Here is a 19,377-nt window from a genome sequence, read left to right as displayed (position 1 = left end):
CGTTTGAGAGTGTAAACCTGTTCCCGGAAGGGGACATTTTTTGGTTCTCTTTAGCAACGTGTGTATGGCTATTGATCAAAAGTGTGGGCTGGGGATTGAAGGTTGGTGCCACCCTCACAGCTGAGTGACACGGGCGAGTCAGTTTCCTCTTCAGTAAAATGGAGCAATAATAGTACCTACTTCATAGAATTCTTCCCAGGGAAATGAGATAAGGTGTTTAGAATAGCACCCCCTCACTATGTACACACTCAGTAAAGGTAGTAGCTATTGTTTTTCTTATTAATTTGGCCATTTAGTGAATTTGTCATTTAGTGAATGAAGTCTGAGATACAAGATTATTTGACCTAAGTAAATTCAGAAATTTAGTGTGATGTGCTTTAAATTGCATATTTTATTTTCTGTAATAACATAAACTTCCACTGTCTGTATTTTTTTATTTTTGCGATAGCTACACAAGCAGGGAACAAAACTGAGGTGATGCCAGAGGAGCATTCCCGCTTGTTTTTAACCTCAGCGTAGTCCCCTGCCACCCAGAAGCCCCACACTCTGGTTATCTCTGGCCCCAGGCCCCTGCCCGGTTGGGCTCCAAGTTGGAAAACCCCATTAAGAGGGCATCCTAACCAAAAGCCCCTCTGGAAAAGCTGTAGTATTTGGTGCTGTCAAAAATTTTGAGTTTCACAGAAATAATCTCCTCTTGCCAAGTCTGCTCGTGCCGTGAAGGTGCTGAAAGAGTGTATCCGTCTGAAGCCCGACGACGCCACCATTCCTCTCCTTGCTGCCAAGCTGTGCATGGGCTCCCTTCACTGGGTGAGTACGGGTGCCACCCGCCGCCCCCCAGCAGGGGACTCCAGGGCAGAGCTGCCAACCGTTTTCAGGTTGAGGCATAGAGAGAAAATGATAGTAATTCATCAGCTACACAAAGACAGGGCTGTTTGGATCCCCAGACCCCGGGCCCCGGCCCCTGGCCTCCTCAGGCCTCACCTGTCCACCCCAAGAAGGAGGAGAACCAGTATGTTCCCTGGGTACTCCGAGTTTTTCTTTTTCATGCAAATGTACTTTAAGAGTAGCGATGATAGGATAGAACTGGAATTCATACTCAGATGTATCTTGCTTTATGCAGGTATACTAACATAGGACTGAGAAGGGATATGTCACTGAATTATCTACCTTTGGCTGAGATAGGGATTTGCTATGGAGCAAAGAGTCACCCTCTAGTTTAGCTCATGTGTACATCCAACTCTCTTCGTTTCTCTTCCTTCACGTCCACTTTCTTCTTCAAGTATTCTTGTTCAGATCTGAGTTTGGCAATAGCCTGATTTGTAACAATTCTTGTACCTAAAAAAATACATAATTTGAGTAGAAAATAGAAAACTCAGACTAATTGCTGAGATGGTGGTATAGATAATTGCCACGTACCGTAGAGTTTTAATTTCTTTTCTTTAGCTTCGTATCAAGATTAGCAAGAAGAAGAATCTGCTTAAAAGACGGAGGCATCTTGCTAACTCAGGTTTTTCACCATTAAGGTCCTTGCTGCTTGGTTTTTTCCATGTATTCTTGCCCAGCAGAAGAAAAGTAAGCCTTGTGTAGATAGCGTTCCGCTTTTGTTCAGTTTTGCTTGGGAAAATGTAGAAGCAAAAAGACATTCTGAAAGAGCAGGCTTTCACCTGAAGCACACAGCTGCGAAGGCGTGGTGTGGTCCTGTCGGTTTCTGGGGTCCAGGGCTGCAAGCAGGCGGAGGGGGGGCGTGGGGTGGGGCGTGGGCGGAGGAGTGGACCAGACCTTGGGCTTTGGAACACGCCCGTTTCCAGCAGTGACTGCTGCTCTCTGCCCAGCTATGGCCTTCTTCATTACTGTAACATATACCTCTCTAAATGCCTAAAATAAACCTCTTTAAAAAAATGAAAGTAATAAACGTTTCTGTATATTTTTTCTTGCATTTTTATTATTAAAATTTCCAAACATCACAAAAGTCAAGAGTATAATGAACTCCCAGCTTCAATAACGTGAACATTTGCCATCCTTTGAAGGAACGTGTCGTATTATTTTTTGCCTCTAATGAATTGTGCAAGAGGTCTTATGGTGGGTGTAGTTTACAGGTGCACATTTTCTCATTGGAATCTGCTGGTGTGAGGTCCATGTGTTACATATTGTAAAATAAATAGATGGAGTTTTGAAATTTTTAACAGCTTGTAGCAAAGAGAATCCAAGCCTAAGTGGGTTCTTTATGTTCTACGAAAAAACAAAAAAAAAAACAGAGATATACCCAAACTTGAAACATTCCAAGAACTTTATTCTTCACAAAAAATATTATATTTAATTCATCTCCCGGATACCTAGTGCTATCTCATTACAGAACCAGTCAGTAGAAAATAAAAATGAAAAAGATAAACCCCCCCAAATATGACAGTGACTTTGGAAAAGAAGGCAAATAAGCAATAAGGAAAACTTCAAAGAGAAAAGCAAGGTAGGAATCCCGGGGACTGTTAGAGAGGCTCAATAAAGAAAACAGAATCACCAGAGTGGGATCGGAAGACTTGGGAGTTATTTTCAAAGTGACTCATCAGAAATCCATTTTTGGCAGCAGATGCTTATGGGAACTAACTCATGTTAGAAATTCTGCAGGTTGTTGTTGTTGTTTTTAACTTGTCTCATTTTTCAGTTGGAAGAGGCTGAAAAGTTTGCCAAAACTGTCGTCGATGCGGGAGAGAAAACGTCAGAGTTCAAGGCCAAAGGCTACTTAGCTCTGGGGCTCACGTACAGTCTGCAGGCCACTGATGGTGAGAGAAGTCCCACCCCACGGGAGCAGTCGGGCCACAGGGCTGAGTCACCTGAGCGTGTACTGCAGGCTTCCCGCAATCCCCTTCTGTCTCAGGAGGCTGCAGAAGTTGGGTCATTGTTTGTTGTCCTGTGGGACCCGGGTGCCCCTTTGCTTGGACTGGCAGGAGAATGGGAGGGCAGGGAGGGGGGCCCTGAGCCAGGGATCCCAAGCTGTGTTCCAGGCTCCCCATGCTGCCAGTGCATGGGCACCTCGCTGGCAGGTGCAAGGGCATCTGCCACAGGAGCAAGATGATTCACCTACCCAGCCTTGTGCCTGCTGCTGCCCTTGCACTTGGCCTGGGCTGTCTCCGTGGGGAGGGATGTGGAATCTTAGGTACATGAATGTAGAAAAGTCAGAGCCAGACACTTCCAGGAAGCTTCCCTTGACTGGTCAGGAACTGCCCCTCCCCAGTCAAACATTTTAATCCACAGATATGTACACGTGTAGTGCAGCAGCTCATCAAAAATCCAGGGCTCTCAGGTGCAGTGACTTATACATGTGGACATGCTTAGAGTTTTGGTGGATGGGTTTCTGGCTAAAAAAAAAAAAAATCTTGGTTATGTTTTGTAGATTTAACGAAGTTTTCAATGATATATTTGCAGAAAGTATAAATTTACAAATTGTTTTTTCTGAACTTTTACTATTCTTCTTTTAACATTTTATTGTTAAATATAACACAGATACAAAAAAAAAGATCTCAAAAACAAATGTATAACTTAATGAATTAATATAAGGCAAAATACCCTTGTAACCACCACCCTGCTTAGGAGACAGAAGCTTGCTAGCCACCTGGGAAGCCCTCCACATTGCCCTCACAAGCTCCCTCTTCCTCCTAAGACAAAATGCTATCCTGAATTTTGTAGTACTTCTCCTTTTTTTTCTTTATAGTTTTGTTATAGCTTATTTTACAAATTACCTCCAATCCCCTCTTCCTCTGCCCTAAAATTTCAAAGACCCTGGGGAAGTTTTATATATCAATTGGTTTTCAACTTGGATTCTTTGCTAATTTTCCATATATACATGATATATTGGCAATAACCAGCACATTGCTTTACATACAGTTGACTTTCAGTGAAGAGTAAATTTAATGCCACATATTTATTCATGTAAATTCTTAGTTCAGACTCCCAAAGTAGCAAGTAACTTTGGGAGAGTCATTTGACCCTGTTGTGCCTCATCATGCCTTCCTGATTCATTTGGGTCCCCTCCAAGGTTCTCTCTAGCTCCTTCACTGTTCTAAGTTAGCCATGGGCTCTGGCCACATCTGGATCCTAGGGAAGCCTTCCACTGCTCTCGGTCTGTTGTCAGGCTGGGAGCTGCCTGTTGGAGTCATTAGATAAGGGTCTCCTACAGTTCCAACCATAAAAAAGTTTCTCCAGGACTTTGTTCTTGCTCAGTAAAAAGTCCCTCTTTCTTTCCTAGACGGGTTTACGGGAGCCATTTCTCGTGCGCTCTGCCCAGAGGAAGTGTTGGCTCATAGCCAGGTGGCCTCACAGTATCAGTGTTGGGTTTGCCTGTTCCATCCCTTGTTTTCTCATCAAGGTATTAAAGGTCCTGGGCATTGCTCAGTGGGAATTAAACTGGCCTTTCATGGTACCATGCTGGGTCCTTGGCCCAGGATTTTGGCTCCTCAGTGCCAGAAGGAACTTTGAAGGCCATGTACTCTAACACCACTGATGCTTGCATCTCTCTATACCATCCTGGTAGAGCTAGTCTTTCCCAACTGATCTTTAGGAAACAGCCCCCAGATGCCTGGGGGTACCAAGAGTGACCATCCAACTCACACTCTCCCCTTGGCATTGTTCCAGTTATGTCCAATGAATGCAAGTGCCTCGGGGTAGAACTGGGCTTCATTTCCTGTCTTCTGCAGTGCCTAGTTCAGGGCTGGGTACATAGGCACTCAGAAATTGTTGCTTTTGGCCGGGCGCGGTGGCTCACGCCTGTAATCCTAGCACTCTGGGAGGCCGAGGTGGGCGGATCATTTGAGCTCAGGAGTTCGAGACCAGCCTGAGCAAGAGCGAGACCTCATCTCTACTAAAAATAGAAAGAAATTATATGGACAGCTAAAAATATATATAGAAAAAAAAAATTAGCCGGGCATGGTGGTGCATGCCTGTAGTCCCAGCTACTCGGGAGGCTGAGACAGGAGGATTGCTTGAGCTCAGGAGTTTGAGGTTGCTGTGAGCTAGGCTGATGCCATGGCACTCACTCTAGCCAGGGCAACAGAGTGAGACTCTGTCTCAAAAAAAAAAAAAAAAAGAAAGAAATTGTTGCTTTTAATCCAGTTGAATGTACAGTTTTTGTGATAGGTTTTGTATTTGTCAAAAACTCCCTGATCTCCCATGCCACTGACTAATTGAACCCTTTTCTTAGCTTCTTTGCGAGGGATGCAGGAGGTCCTACAGAGAAAGGCGCTTCTTGCATTTCAGAGGTGAGTGGGAGTTCATCTTTTCACTCGGCTGTACATAATGACACCAAAGTATGATAAGTATAAAAAGAAGAGATATTTATAAAGATTATGTAAACAGTGTTTTACCCCTGGGAGTCTTTCATCTTGAGCACCGAACATACAGTATCAAAATTTGCTGCATCACTTGTTGCCATGTAAATCTGCATTCTTAATCTGTTTATCCATTTGGGCACATTTTATTCATTCCTAATAAAGTGATTTCAGCTTGAAAAAGATAGATACTTTGTATGTCTAGGGAAATGATTCCTTTATTAAAGACATTTGTCATCATCTAGAAAAGAAATTTTTCTTTTCTAGCTTTTTTTTTTAAATATGTCAAGCTGTAGGTTTTATATTAAGCAAAGAAAAGGCCAGCTTTCAGGAAGTCTCTGAAATGCTAAGTGAAGACAGCAGCCCAGCGAGCCCCAGGCCCCCAGCCCCACCCTGCTCCATAACACCCTGTGCCTGTCTCTGTCATGGTGCTGCTCATGAAATTAGGATAACGTCCTTTAATCATGATGCGCTTGAGCATCACAGTGCTCTCTCACATACCTTATTTAATTTGCTCCTCACCACACACCAGTAAGGTGGACAGACAGGCAATATGTCCATTGTGGGTCAAGGGCTGGGATGCAAGAATTACAGGAATTGCCAGTCATGTAGATGTTGAAGTCAGTAAGGGATCAAGGTCTCTTGACTCTAACCTAGTTTTTCTTATACCTATGCTACTATACTGTCCTAATTTTATTTTTATTACAGGTATAATAAATCACTAAAATGAAATCATTGCTTGAAAGTATAGCCCCATGATATGAAATCTAGAATTGGTATTGATCCTATCACCTTAAATATATCTGAGTTACATTGATTTCTTGGAGTTGTATTATTGATAGTCATTACTTACATGAAAATTTCATGAGGACCTCCTCATACCTGATAACCTTTGTTAGACTCTTTTCGTAGGACTGGAGTTGCCTACAGATTTGTTGTGGTGTCCATGTGCCTTTCTCATGAAATCATCATCACATGGTTTCAGTTAGTCTGAAACTCTTCCATCTCATTTCTTTGTTTCCTAGCAGGCTTGCCGGTAGCTTCTTGACTTTGCCAGCCCCAGTCTTGTTAATGACAAAAAGTACCAATTGACATCTGCAAACAGATCTCCTGTCTCTGTGCTAGGCTTTTGTTGATGTTCTTCAGCACGGAGTGTGGAAAGCATTTCCATTTCAAATGATCTGAAGTTTTAAATTCTTCAGTCCTAGTTTGTAAAACCCACACATGGATGCTTAAGAAAGTGGTCATTACATCTGTTTCACTTTTCTTAAATCAGCACATCTTACTGGCTCTCTAAAAACAGCCACAGTGGTGGTCTGCCTTGGGCTGCCAGTATAACTTCATGTTATATAACAGCTGTTCCATTGGCCTGAATTCTTTTTTGTTCCTTTTTTGCTTAGGTTTTAATTCAAAGAGATTTTTTAAATATTAGTTCATATGGGAATAAAGAGTAATAAAATCCCACTAACCTAACTGATTATGTTGTGGAAGGCTAACCTAAATCAGTATTTGTGTGAAATACAGAATGTTTTCCAAAGGAATAAAATTATTTTGTTCCAAGTAGACATTAACTAGGACTATGCTAGTGAATTATAATCCTAACAAAAATCTTTAGGGGAAAGATTTTAAGTAAATAAGAATGATTTGTATTATTTCTTAAATGTGAATGGATAATTTAAAACTACTTGGATTAGAAGTACTTTTTCTATGTATTTTAAATATTCTCCCCACAATTCTGTTTATACTATTGTTTTGCATTTTTTGTTTAAAAAGAAAATAATATGATTCAAAAAGGGACAGGGTTGTGGATATAAGCACATGAAAATTAACTCTTAATTGTGATTGGAGGCAGAATTCAGAAAGGTTTGCTCTCTGGTGGATTCAAAAATACGGTTTTTAAAGACATGCTAGTTGGGTGGCTGCATCTTAATGTGAGACTGTCAGCTGTTCTTACACTCACAGTCTCAACCCAAGCAGCTGAACCAATTCATTTGCCCTGTACAAAAGTATAGTAAAGAAAAACATAATATTGTTAGCAAAGCTTTTTAAAGATGCTGAATTGATCTGAGTTGCTTTCTCCTTGTGCCGTCACATCCTGAGGAAAGGAATCCTGAAAGCAGTTGAGAACATATTTCATGTAGTGCATTGACCCACAGTATGCAGAAAGCCTGGTGCTCCAGGAGGAAGAGGTGTCGGGGTGTCACTCAATGTGGTCGAGTGTACACAATCCCACTTTATTTTCCCCTCTCCCTCCTAGCGTGAGTTCAAGTGTGGTATGTCTTGTGTGTACAGGGTGACTAACCATCCCGACTTGTTGGGGACTGAGTAGCTTCCCAGAGCATGGGGCTTTCAATGCTCAAACCCGGAAAGTCCTGGGCAAACCAGGACAAGTTGGTCACCCCTTGCATGTAACTAGTACGTGGTTCCTGAGTAATAGATTTAACCAGGTTTACACATTCCTGTTCTTAATACATCCATGTTCTCTCATCAAGACTGGAGGGGACTGCAAAGAGAATTGACTAAACAAGCCAGCAGGGTGTTTGTCCAAAGACCAGGCCTTGGAATCTCGCATCCTCTATTCCACTTCTGGCTCTCTCTCTTTTGCTGAGTGTTCTTGGGCAAGGTGCTTAATAGTAGAGACTTCATAAATTATAGTTATTATTGTGTTATTATTGCCTTATGGACTCTTTTGCTAGGTGTTCTTGGACAAGATGCTTAATAGTAGATACTTCATAAATTGTAGTTATTGTATTATTGCCTTCTGGACTAGGGTCAACATTGATCAGCGTTCTCTATATTCTTGGTTCAGCTCTAGAGGATGTTGGAACTGGAGTCTTAAGAGAGCGCTAGGATGGACCTCACAGCGTCCTGGGTTTTGGCCAGGTGTCTGGGAGGCCCACGCCATGCTCTGCAGTAGCAGCGCAGCATGCCTCTCTCTGGGCCTTGCTCACACCGCACTGTGGTGATCACTTGGGGTCTTCCCCGGGGGCAGAGGGAGCTCCTCAAGGAAAGGCACTTGCATGATTCATCTCCAGGCTCCCCAGAGGCTGGCATGGGTCCTGGAATCACATTATAGGTACTGCACAGTATTGATGGATGGGCCGCCTCTTCCTCTTGAAAGAGAAATTGAATTAATGAATGTGCAATTGCTTTGATAAGGGAAGCATTTTGAGTGTTCCTATGGTGATGTTTTTGGGTCTCTGAGTTTCTCTTAGCAGTCTGGACAGGTGCTCACTGCATGGGAATGGGGTTTATGAGGCTGCTTTAGATTCATGTGCAGGGTTCAGAAGGCTTACAGTTTTCAAAGAACATTAATGTCCTTTCTCTCACCTGTGTCATGTGTTAGTTTCTGTCAGGCAGGTTGCCTGTGGGCACAGCAAAGGGGCTTTGTCACAGGAAGCCCAGCTGTTGACGTTGTTCTGCAACGCTGAAGCAAGTTTTCGGGCCTCTACGTGAGATCGACACTGTGCACTTTTTCTTGTTTTGTTTGGCATTTTTATTTCCTTTTTTCTTTCATAGGCTAAAGTGGTCAGTTTAGTTCATTAACCAAATTGAGATTTTTAAAATATTTTTAAGTTGTGCCTCGTTAGAAATTTGGCAATTGGATATTCATTATTTGCTAAGTTCTGAATTCCTCAGATGTTGCCCTAATACACCCCAGAAATACCAAGATCTCCAGCACTTCTGGTTTGTTTCTTTCACAGTGCTGTGGTTAACAGTTAAAAATCATTTGACGAGGCCAGGGTGGGGCCTTTGGCCAGAACTCTCAGTCTCTACCCACACCCTCAATTCACCAAACCATCGCCAGCTTTTCACTTGGTTGGTGTTGTATAGAGGCAACCATGAGTTGATTTAACTTCATTTGTGCAAAATAAGAATCGGGCTGAGAAAATTATAGCTCTAAGAAATTCTTTTTGAGGGTTATGGAAATCTGGCTTTATCATTTGTGAAAGAAAATGAGATAAAATAATCCTAAATAATTCAAAGTCTCTTCATAATTAATTTTGTGTTTGTATTCCCTGAATAATTGTGAGAGACAGAAACCATGACATTCCAATCTCACTTTTTATGAACACCAAAGAAAAAAATTCTTTGATGTACAAATTCATGAAAAGCCAATACTTGTAAAATTATAAAAGCTGGAGCGTACTAAGTAGGCCTCTGGCAGAAATAAGACATTTTAAAGGATAATACAGGCAAACCTCAGCCTCAGCCTCTGAAACTAGGGTGAGAAAAGTCCTAAGGCTGTGTCTTCAGGCCAGGTTACCAGTGGAGGTTCTCCAGGAATGGGAGTTTAAGTGCTTTGCTCTTGAGATTCATACAAGGACAAAAACTAACTCTGCCTCATCCCAGTCCTGCATATGAGCTACTACAGTGGCCCAAACAATGCCCCAAATTAGCGGACTTAGCATGTTTTCTGGATGGCAAATACCTGGGAGACTTCTTAGCTCCTTCCCTGAAGCAGACAGACAATTCAATTAAAAGGCCTTAGTATTGTAGAAAGCCATCGTCGGTGCGTTTGCCACAGTTGAATCTATAATGATTCAGTTTTCTTTTTTATCTTGAATTTGTTTTGTGCTGGTAAAAGAGCCTCCTTTAATCACAGAATGTTGACAGAACAGCGTGAAGATTTATTTACTATCCGGGTCCCACCTAATTAGTCTGCTCCATGGTGCCTTTTAAAGAAAGTAAAAGTTTGTTTTTCTCTTCGCACCAGGCTGTTAGACACGGAATTATGTCTTGTACATAGTTACATTGTGAGTTGCTTTTGCTGAGATACAAATGACTTCCACATAAATGCACAAAAAGACCACGTTTGCAATCCCTTAGGAGGCCAGTGTGGCCTCTTTCCATGTGGTGTCAAAGGCCAGTTAGGGAAACAGCCTAGTGTCTTACCACAGTCTCACATGTCGCAGTTGTATGGACTAAATCAGTAAACTGCATGGAATTTAGTAGATGCTTCAAAGGACTGAAGAGTGTCTTTCTTTTCTCCCATTCATCAAAAACCAAAACCTCATTTTATGAGCTAAGCTGGGTCTTTGATTTTCATATGGTTTCTCTGAAATCCAGAAATTTGGATAAAGTAGCGTTAAGGCCAAGCCAAACTTAACCAAAGCAGCCATCGCCGTGCCAAGTACACACATGGCCTTGCCGTGTCCCAGCGTGACACAGGGGCTTCTCCAGCTCAGCCCACAGGAAGCCTCCGCTGGGAGGTCAGACCCCAGGGGCTGTGGCTTCTCCACCTCCAGGCCCCTCCTCAAAGCCTGTGAGCATTGAGCAGCAGGCAACACACAGAAGCATGCTGCTGTGTCATACCTGTATACAGTGATGAGAGGAAAAATGCTTTGCATTTGTTAGTGGACAAAGGAGAAGAGTTTAAAGGACACGTTCAATAGTTAAAACTAAATATGTGGCCTTGGTATAAAAATGCAAATGTGAAGACGACTTGTTTGGCCTCCTCTCCCGTGTACTAACAGCCATAAATATCTTTTCAGGGCCCACAGCCTGTCACCCACAGATCACCAAGCAGCTTTCTACCTGGCTCTGCAGCTTGCCATCTCCAGACAGGTCAGTCACACTAATGCTCCCGAACCTTGGCCCCCTGTGTGTCTCGATACAGTTCCTTCAGCTCTTCAGTTTGAGGTTGTGGGTGATCTTCCTTCGTTCACTTGAGGCTGACTTGCAGCCAGGGACCCTTCTCAGAGGACTCTGACTGCTTACAGCAAAGACCCTGGTGTTTTGGTCGGTTTGAGCATCAGCTGTGAAGACTCAGGCATTCCAGGCTCTGCTTTTGGAAATTAAGTCCACGCACAAATCTGGAGGGACCCAACCTAGGGTCAGATGGCAACATGGGATGCAGCACATGGTGTATACCCTGAACCCAGGAGCCATCAAAGAGCCTTGCAAACAGGGACAGGGTAGCAGAGCCCAGTGCTGAGCTGCGTGATGGGGATTTAGTCACTGGTTGTGGCCTGGTTGTCATAAGGGTATCAGGAATTGACAGGAAGGTGCCAGCAGAGGTAGCCAAAGATACCAGGTTCTTTAAAATACATGGAAAATATGAACAATTGCACACAGTAGCTACTTGAAATAGAATATTCTACACTATTCTCCTTGCTGGAGAAGCAAGCTTCGCTGGCCTTCATCTTCCCAAAGGCAGCTCCAGAAGCTGCCTTTGCCATTCCCATACCCTCCTGTCCCCTCCCAGCTGTTCTGGAGACTCTGGCCACATGCCTGCTTGTCCACCAGGTGCAGGACATTGGTGGTAACCCCAGCACATTCCTGAGCGCTGACTGGGAGGGTGAATGAAGGGTCAGCTCCCCAGACATGCCATTCCCCTGGCAGGCCTGGGCTGAGGCATGCATCTGACTTCCTGGTTGCCTGGGAATGGCATTGAGAAGTGGCTTCCATTGGCAACCTGGGGGCTGAGGAAACCAAGATACCTTCCCTGTAAAGGTCCTATCACATGGTATGGTGTGGCTCATAGCTGGACTGATCGAGAGCTGCTTCTGCAGCAGATGTGTGCGGTGACTGATCACATGGTCTCCCCCCTTCACTGGGAGCTTCTCTCACCTCCTCCGGGAAGCCTCCTTCCTGTAGCAGCCTGCACTTCTTTCTCTTGCTCAGCTCTCTTGTTCAGTATCTGTCTTCCTCCCTGGAGTTTAGGTTCCATGAGGGCAGGAACCCACATCTGTCATCATCATTGATTTACCCTGGCCCTTGGAGCACTGCCTAACATGTGTTTGGCACTCAGTAATACTCGTCAAATGAAGGAACCAGCTCTATATTCCTTTAAGCCAGCTACCCTGTAAGGACATCATTTGAACCCTGTGTCAGTTTGTCCCTGATGGTCATCCCTGCAAGTCAACACCCATGCCTACGCTGTGCCTTTTAACTCATCTGGTAATACCGGGTTGAGTGCTGTTCACCCTGGGGAGTGGATAAGTAGAGTAGGCTGACACCCTACGGAGTGGATAAGTAGAAGGAGCCTTGTGGGTGCAGCAGCAGCCTTTGTGGGCACCTACCATGAGAACACAGAGCTCTGAGGGAGTGTTCCCTGCCCCCCGAGGGAAGGAGTTCGGCCAGGAGGAGAGGATGGAGAGGAGTGGAAAGATACAGAGTCACTCTCGTCCCAGTCACTCAGTAACTTGGTGACCGCACTCAAGTCATTTCACCTCTTGGGGTTGCACTTCCTCTCTGTAAATGAAAGTCTGGGCCAGATGATCTCCCTCCCAGCTGTGGCAGCCACAGTTCTGTGCTTCAACAGCAGAAAGCCTCCAAAGCTCGTGTTTATCACCTAAATCCATCAAGAATGGCAGTTCAGGGACGAAAACTAACACATTAGGGAAAGAGAAGGCATGGATTTCTACTAAGCAGTAGAGGTTACTGAGGTTTTGGGGAAAAGCAGGAGAGCCGAGGAGAGGCTCCATGCAGGATTAGAGTTGGAGCAAGACAGGAAGGAGACCTGGGGCAGTTGTATAAGAACGCTTCAGTCCCCAGCTCTATTTCAAAATCCAGCTTCAGGTTCTAATTCTCCCTGGTTACTGTTAAACCTGCATGGAATCCTGGGTGTTCGGAAATCCATTATGTATGCATTTTATCAACCCTGTGCTCTGATGATTTTGAAGAAAGTCTTGGACAGCTGTTGTATTTAAAGGTTAAGGTGGTGTCTGGTCCCGTGTGAATTTGGATACATCTGCTTTGTATGTGGCATTGCAATTTGTTTCTTGGACCAAGTTATTTTGGGTTATAGTTTGGAAAGGTGTGTGGTTTTTGTTTGGGTTTTTTGCCTATTTCCTTGATGTCTAATGGAGGTCCAGGACAAAGCAACCAGAAAAGAATGACAGACATCTGACCATTTGGAAATCTCTGTTAAAGGTTTTATAACTTATTAAGCACTTTAATTTCAGTAATACTTTGAAATATGAGAACAGTTCAGCTAAGGCAGTTTTATTCCACTAAAAACCTCTGGCAATTTGTATGTGTCTCCATTTAGAGTGAAATCATCTTGGGCACAATCAAAAGTAGATCAGTTTTGTGGAAAGAATAAGAAAGTGCTTATTTAGGGAGAAATAAATGACTTGATACGGTAATGGCGGTTATGTAGGGAAACAGGGCCTCTCGTATCACTTGTTCAGTCAGACTAGCCCTTGAAGAGGGCATCTATTTCCCTGTTTGTGGTTGGCATCCTGGGGCTACCAGAAAGACTGGGCGTAAAATTGGAACATGGCACAATGTAAAACAACTCCTGATGTTTATGGAGAGTCAGACATTGAAATGATGGCTTCTTTCTTGTGTGACTCTGTGTGTTGGGGGGGGTGGTTTAAAAATTCGTTTTGGTTTTGCTTTAAACTAGATACCAGAGGCTCTGGGGTACGTCCGCCAAGCTCTTCAACTTCAAGGTGATGATGTCAACTCCCTGCATCTCCTCGCGCTCTTGTTGTCAGCACAGAAGCATTACCACGACGCTCTGAACATCATGGACATGGCCCTGAGTGAATATCCGGAAAACTTCATGTAAGTGATCCTGCAGGGGCTTCGCTTTCCCCCGGACCCGAAGGCACCAAGGTTACTTTTTCCCTCCTTTTTCTCTCTAATCCGTCTAAGTCCTTCATGGACATCCTGGGAGTCAATAATATAAAATCCCATTTTATCATTGTTTTTTCCTGATATTTAAGAATAAACTTAGCCTGTTAGGTCATCCCAACATAGTATTAGGTCATCCTTATTTAGTTAAAATACTTTATTCGCTCTTTCTCAATGTCTACCATTGGAGTACATGAGATGATTTTAGATGGATTGTGGATGAACATTGATATTTTAATAGTTATACATTTTTAACTGTATATTAGAAAAAAATATATAATATATATCAAAGGGTGATTTCATAGAAATTACCACTCGGGGCAACTAAGAATTTTTAAAGTCTATTTAAAGAAAAATGTTAAGTAAATACTAATATAGATATAGTTGGATATGGCAAAGTTACATTAAACAAACCCCAATGACTGAAATTTGAGAAACATTGCTCTACTGCCTGGCTTCCACTAGCTCTGGGTGATTATTCTATTTTAGGCAGCTTTGATCAAGATACCTTACCTCTTTGTGCCTTTGTTTTATCTTCTAAGAAACAGAATTTCTTAAATAAATTAACCAATATTTGTACATAACCTAAGAATTATCATTATAAAGTGCCACATTCTTGAATTATCTACTGTCTTCACATCTTTCCTCTGAATCACTGAATCCACGCCTGTTGGTTAGGCTTTGTTGAGAAGGACATTGTCTTTTGGGCTCCTGGGTAACCATTTTATCCTCAGTGGTAGTAGCTTGGTAACCAGTACACAGTGGCCAGAAATAGCAAACACTCCTGCACGCTGGAAGGTTCTAATTGTCTGCAGCATTGCAGGGTCAGTAATGGGGGGCGGGGTGGGGCTTGGGGTGAGGGAGAAGGGAGGGAATGTAGAAGGTGGCCCGGGCTGGCTTTCTTCACTTTCAAAAGTGCAGTCACAAACTTTAAGTGGGTCAGCTTTGGCTTTATTTCTCTGCCTCATCACCTCAGTGTGTTTTTAATCAGTGCTTTTCAGCAGCTCTCCTTGGAAAATTGGTTCACACATTTCCATTACAAACATTTCTTTGTCTTCAAGTGAAAAGGGCACTTCTCTTCTCTCCATCTAGAGAATGCTTGTTATAATCCAGGAAACCTCTGACTAGAGATTTCTTTTGTAGGCTCAGCTATTTATGCAGAATGAATTAAAGAGCTTTGCTGCAGCATTTTACTTCTTGCAGATCTCAAACTTGCTCTTTTGCACACTGACTATATCTCTGGATTAGCCCAGGGAACCTTAAAATGGTTAAAACACTTTTAAAACTAGTCAGTGCTTTACCCATCAGTAAAGTACAACCTGATAGAATTGAATTCAGTTTCTCTGGTCAATGTTTATAAAGCACAATTCCCTGCATCCGGCCCTCCAACTCTCTCTCCCTCTCCCTCCCTCCCCACCCCCTTCATTAGACGTTACACTCCTGCATGTGGTTTCTTCTTCCACAGCCTAGGGTGTCATCCAAGAGGAGGCTCATTAAACTAATAGCCACACCACACAGTAAGCAGTAAACAGTGGTGGCTAATATGGTAATGCCTCCAAGTGACAGCAGCTGACAGCCTTTTCAAGTAGTAGAAGTAAGGAACAGCAGTAGAGATATTTGAGGAATGCAAGGCTGTTATTTTAATGTTAAGCCGTAAGCTCAAAAAAGCAAAGCATATGGCAGCAGGTCTGAGAGCAGCCATGACTTGTTTGCTTTTTAAATATTTGTATTTCTTCCTTTGTGATGGGCAACTTCTTCCCAAGAATACTTTATTAAAAGTTGGGGCCAGATGTACTCAGTGGATTCCTAACCTGGGTAAAATATTTCAATACCAACCTAAACCAGATTAAGTGGGCACTTGTCCCACTGCCTTGTAGTGTTATCTGTTTGTTTGTAACAAGCTTATCGCAGAACTGTAGACTCCCTGCAGCCGGGGAGTGGAGGACCCAGTTGATGTGTAGTCAGCACTTGCTAGATGGAGGTGGAACCCTTCCCACCATGAGGGCCAGCTCTGTCCACCTGTTGAGTGGTTGCCAGGTGAGACAGCTGAAGGCCCTTGGAGGAGCAGCTGGTCTCTCCAGCATTACTCATCCTTATTGTCACCGTGAAATGATAAAAATTGCTGTTTAAGTACTTTGAATAAGCTTAACAGGGTCCAAAAAGTTCTAAGATAAGAGGCACCGTTTCAGACCCTTTGTCACTCCAAGCAGAACTGAGACTGAACAGTAGATTCAACAGCTGGGAAGAACTTCCTAAGTGTAGGGATCATAAGAACCAAGAATCCTTTCTTAAGGGAACCCCAAAAATAAGTTCATAACTCTGGAGAAGCAGCCAGTTTAGGGGGGTTTTACAGGGTTAGCTCTCTATGAAAGGAAGGGGATGAGGAAGGATATTTTGTAGTGGTTAAGAGCACAGTCTTAGAGTTGGACAAACCAGGTTTCGGACTCCACGTCCTCCACTTTTAAGTCGTGTGACCTTGAGTAAGTCACTAAATCTCTTTCATTTCCTCATTTGCAAAATGTGAATAATAAAATGTCCTTCTGAGAGGGTGGTTGTGCATTTAAGGCATTTGTACACAGTAATCACTCAATAATTGGTAGGAATTCATTTTGTTACTATTGCGACCAATACTACTCAAGTGTTTTTAAAAATTGTTATTAAATATTGAATAGAAGCAAAAGAATATTTATTAAATATATTTAAAATAATAATATAACCAACACATGTATACCTGTATCTTAGTTTAAGAAAAAGAACATTAAGGCCGGCCCCAGTGGCTCATGCCTGTAATCCTAGCACTCTGAGAGGCCAAGGCGGGAGGATTGCTTGAGGTCAGCAGTTTGAGACCAGCCTGACCAAGAGCGAGACCCTGTCTCTACTAAAAATAGAATAAAAAAAATTAGCCAGGCGTGGTGGCATGCGCCTGTAGTCCCAGCTACTCAGGAGGCTGAGGCAGGAGGATCGCCTGACCCCAGGAGTTTGAGGTTGCTGTGAGCTAGGCTGATGCCACGGCACTCTACCTAGGGTGACAGAGTGAGACTCTGTCTCAAAAAAAAGAAAAAAAACAAGAACATTAATACTGCCTGTGAATTTCCTGTGAATATTTATTTATACATATATATTTATATGCATATTAAATATGTAGATGTATTTCCCACATATATGAATCTCCTGTGTAATATTGCCTGTGAATTTTCTCCCATCCTTTCCCCTTGCCTCTCACCTGGCAGGTTAATCTGTTAATCCTAAATTCTATGTTGATAATTCTCTCATGTTTCTATACCATGTGTGTTGTACTCCTAAATAATAATTGGTTCTGCATGTTTTAAGTTTTTCTTAAATGGAATCATACTAAATATATTCTTATAATACTTGCTTTCATTATTTATCATGTGTTCCTGAGGTTCATCCTTGTTGCATACATCAGCACTTCATTCATTTACACTAATAAGTAGTTATTTTATTGTGTAAATATACTAAGATTTTTTTATCTAGCCTATTGTAAATAGATATGTGAATTGTTTTCAGTTTTTAGCTATTGTGAACAATGCCGCTGTAAATATTCTTGCACAGGGCTCCTGGAGCACATGTTCAAGGACTTCTTTGGAGTGAAATAGTTTGGTTATAGGATATGTGTACCTTCCAGACTGTTTTCCAAAGCAGCTGTGCTAGTTTACACTTCACCAGCAGTGCCCAAGAGCCACTGTGGCCCCAATACACCAATACTTAGTGTTACCAGACTTCTTATTTTTGGCAGTATAGTTGCAGGTTAATGATACAACATTATGAGTTTAAGTTGCATGTCCCTCATGACTGAGGTTAAACATCTTTTCATTTGTTTATTAGTGATTTAGCTTTCTCTTTTGTGAAGCTTATATAGAATTCCTTCTTTTTTTTTATTGGGTTGTCTTTTTCTTACTAAATTAGTAAGATTTTTTAATATATTATGGTTACAAGTTCTTTGGTTATATGTGTTGCAAAAATCTCCCAAGCTGTGGTTTATGTTTGCTTTCTCTTAATGATGTCTTTTGATGAACAGAAGTTTTTATTTTGAAAGTAGTTGAATTTAGCAGTCATTTCCTTTATGGACAGTACTTTCTGTGTCTAGTTTAAGTGGCCTTTCCCTTCTCCACAATCCTGAAGATAGTCTCCTAAATTATCTTCTAAAAGCTCTCTTGTGTTATCTTTCACACTTAGAACCTTGATTGTTTTATGTATGGATACTGTGAGGGACCCATGTCATTTTTTCCCCTATGGATGGCCAGTTGTCCCAGCATCACATATTGTAAAGATTCTTTCCCCTGTTGCTTCACAGTGCCACCTTTGTCATAACTCAAACATCGATGTGTGTTTCTAAGTTTTCTACTTAGTTCCATCGGTCAGTGTGCCCATCCCTGTGTGACTGCCACTCTTCTGTCATTCTGACAGCTTTACTGCACATAAAGTGGGTCCTTCCCTGTGTCTTGTTCTTCAGCAAATGTCATGGCTATTCGTGGGCTTTTGAGCATTCACGTACATTTCAAATCAGCTTGTCAAGTTCTGCAAAAAAGAATCTCTTGAGACTTAGATTGGAATCACATTTAATTGATTAAATAATAGCTCAGTTTGGGAAAATTGTATATTTATGATAGTAGGTTTTCTAATCCATAGCCATTTTATCTCTATGATTATTTAGGCCTTTAAAAATATTTTTATGTAGTTTCATAATTTTTTATAAAGATTTTACCCATTTTTTACTAAACTTATTCCTAGTTGACTCAAAAACATTTTCATGCTTTTCTATACAGTATATGTATAAAGAATTTTTTTTATCAAATTTACTATCTACTCATTGCTAGGGTATAGAAAGGCAACTGATTTTTGTACATTCTTCTTGACCCAGCTAAATTCATATTAATTCTAATTCATATATCAGTTAGTTTGGAATTTCTACATAGACAATGACTTTTACCTGAAATAATTAAAACTTAGTTTCTTTTTCTCTAATCCTTCAACTTTTTTTAATTTGACTTACAGTAGTCAGGACCTTCAGCAGAGTTGAATATTAAAATTCTTTCAATATTTTACCATTAAGAATTATGTTTGTTACAGGTTTGTGGATAATTTAAGAGATTAAGAAAGTTTCCTTCTTCTTGGTTTGCTAAGAGTTGTTTTTTAATCATGAATTGATACTGAATTTTATCAAATGCTTTTTCCCTATGTATTGAGATAATTGTATGACTTTATTCCTTTAATCTGTGAATGTTATATTAATTGATATTTTTAAATATTAAACTAATGTTGTATTCTTGGAATAAGCCCAACTTGATCATGATAAATTGGCCTTTTTATGGATTCAGTTTACTAATTTTTTAAAAAAACTTTGCATTTATATTCATGTGTGAAAATAGGCCTATAATTTTTCCTTTCTCCTTATATCCATGAAGGATAGGCCAGCCTCATAAAATGAGTTGGAATAATTCTTTTTTTGCAT

General features: G+C 41.8%; 1 protein-coding gene across 2 annotated transcripts in view; it reads left to right on the top strand.

Moving 5' to 3' along the window:
- TTC7B (tetratricopeptide repeat domain 7B) overlaps positions 1-19,377 on the top strand; it is a 247,340-nt gene that overhangs the window by 139,570 nt on the left and 88,393 nt on the right. For both annotated transcript variants that reach the window (XM_069465219.1, XM_069465218.1), the window contains exons 11-15: positions 703-807; positions 2,660-2,777; positions 5,192-5,249; positions 10,814-10,886; positions 13,675-13,835. In XM_069465219.1, coding sequence (XP_069321320.1) covers positions 703-807; positions 2,660-2,777; positions 5,192-5,249; positions 10,814-10,886; positions 13,675-13,835 — 515 coding nt within the window. The remainder of the gene's footprint in view (positions 1-702; positions 808-2,659; positions 2,778-5,191; positions 5,250-10,813; positions 10,887-13,674; positions 13,836-19,377) is intronic.

Source organism: Eulemur rufifrons, chromosome 2 (assembly GCF_041146395.1).
Source record: "Eulemur rufifrons isolate Redbay chromosome 2, OSU_ERuf_1, whole genome shotgun sequence".
Lineage (NCBI taxonomy): Eukaryota > Metazoa > Chordata > Mammalia > Primates > Lemuridae > Eulemur > Eulemur rufifrons.
Note: the sequence above shows the minus strand (reverse complement) of the source record. Positions and strands in the feature narration are given on the sequence as shown.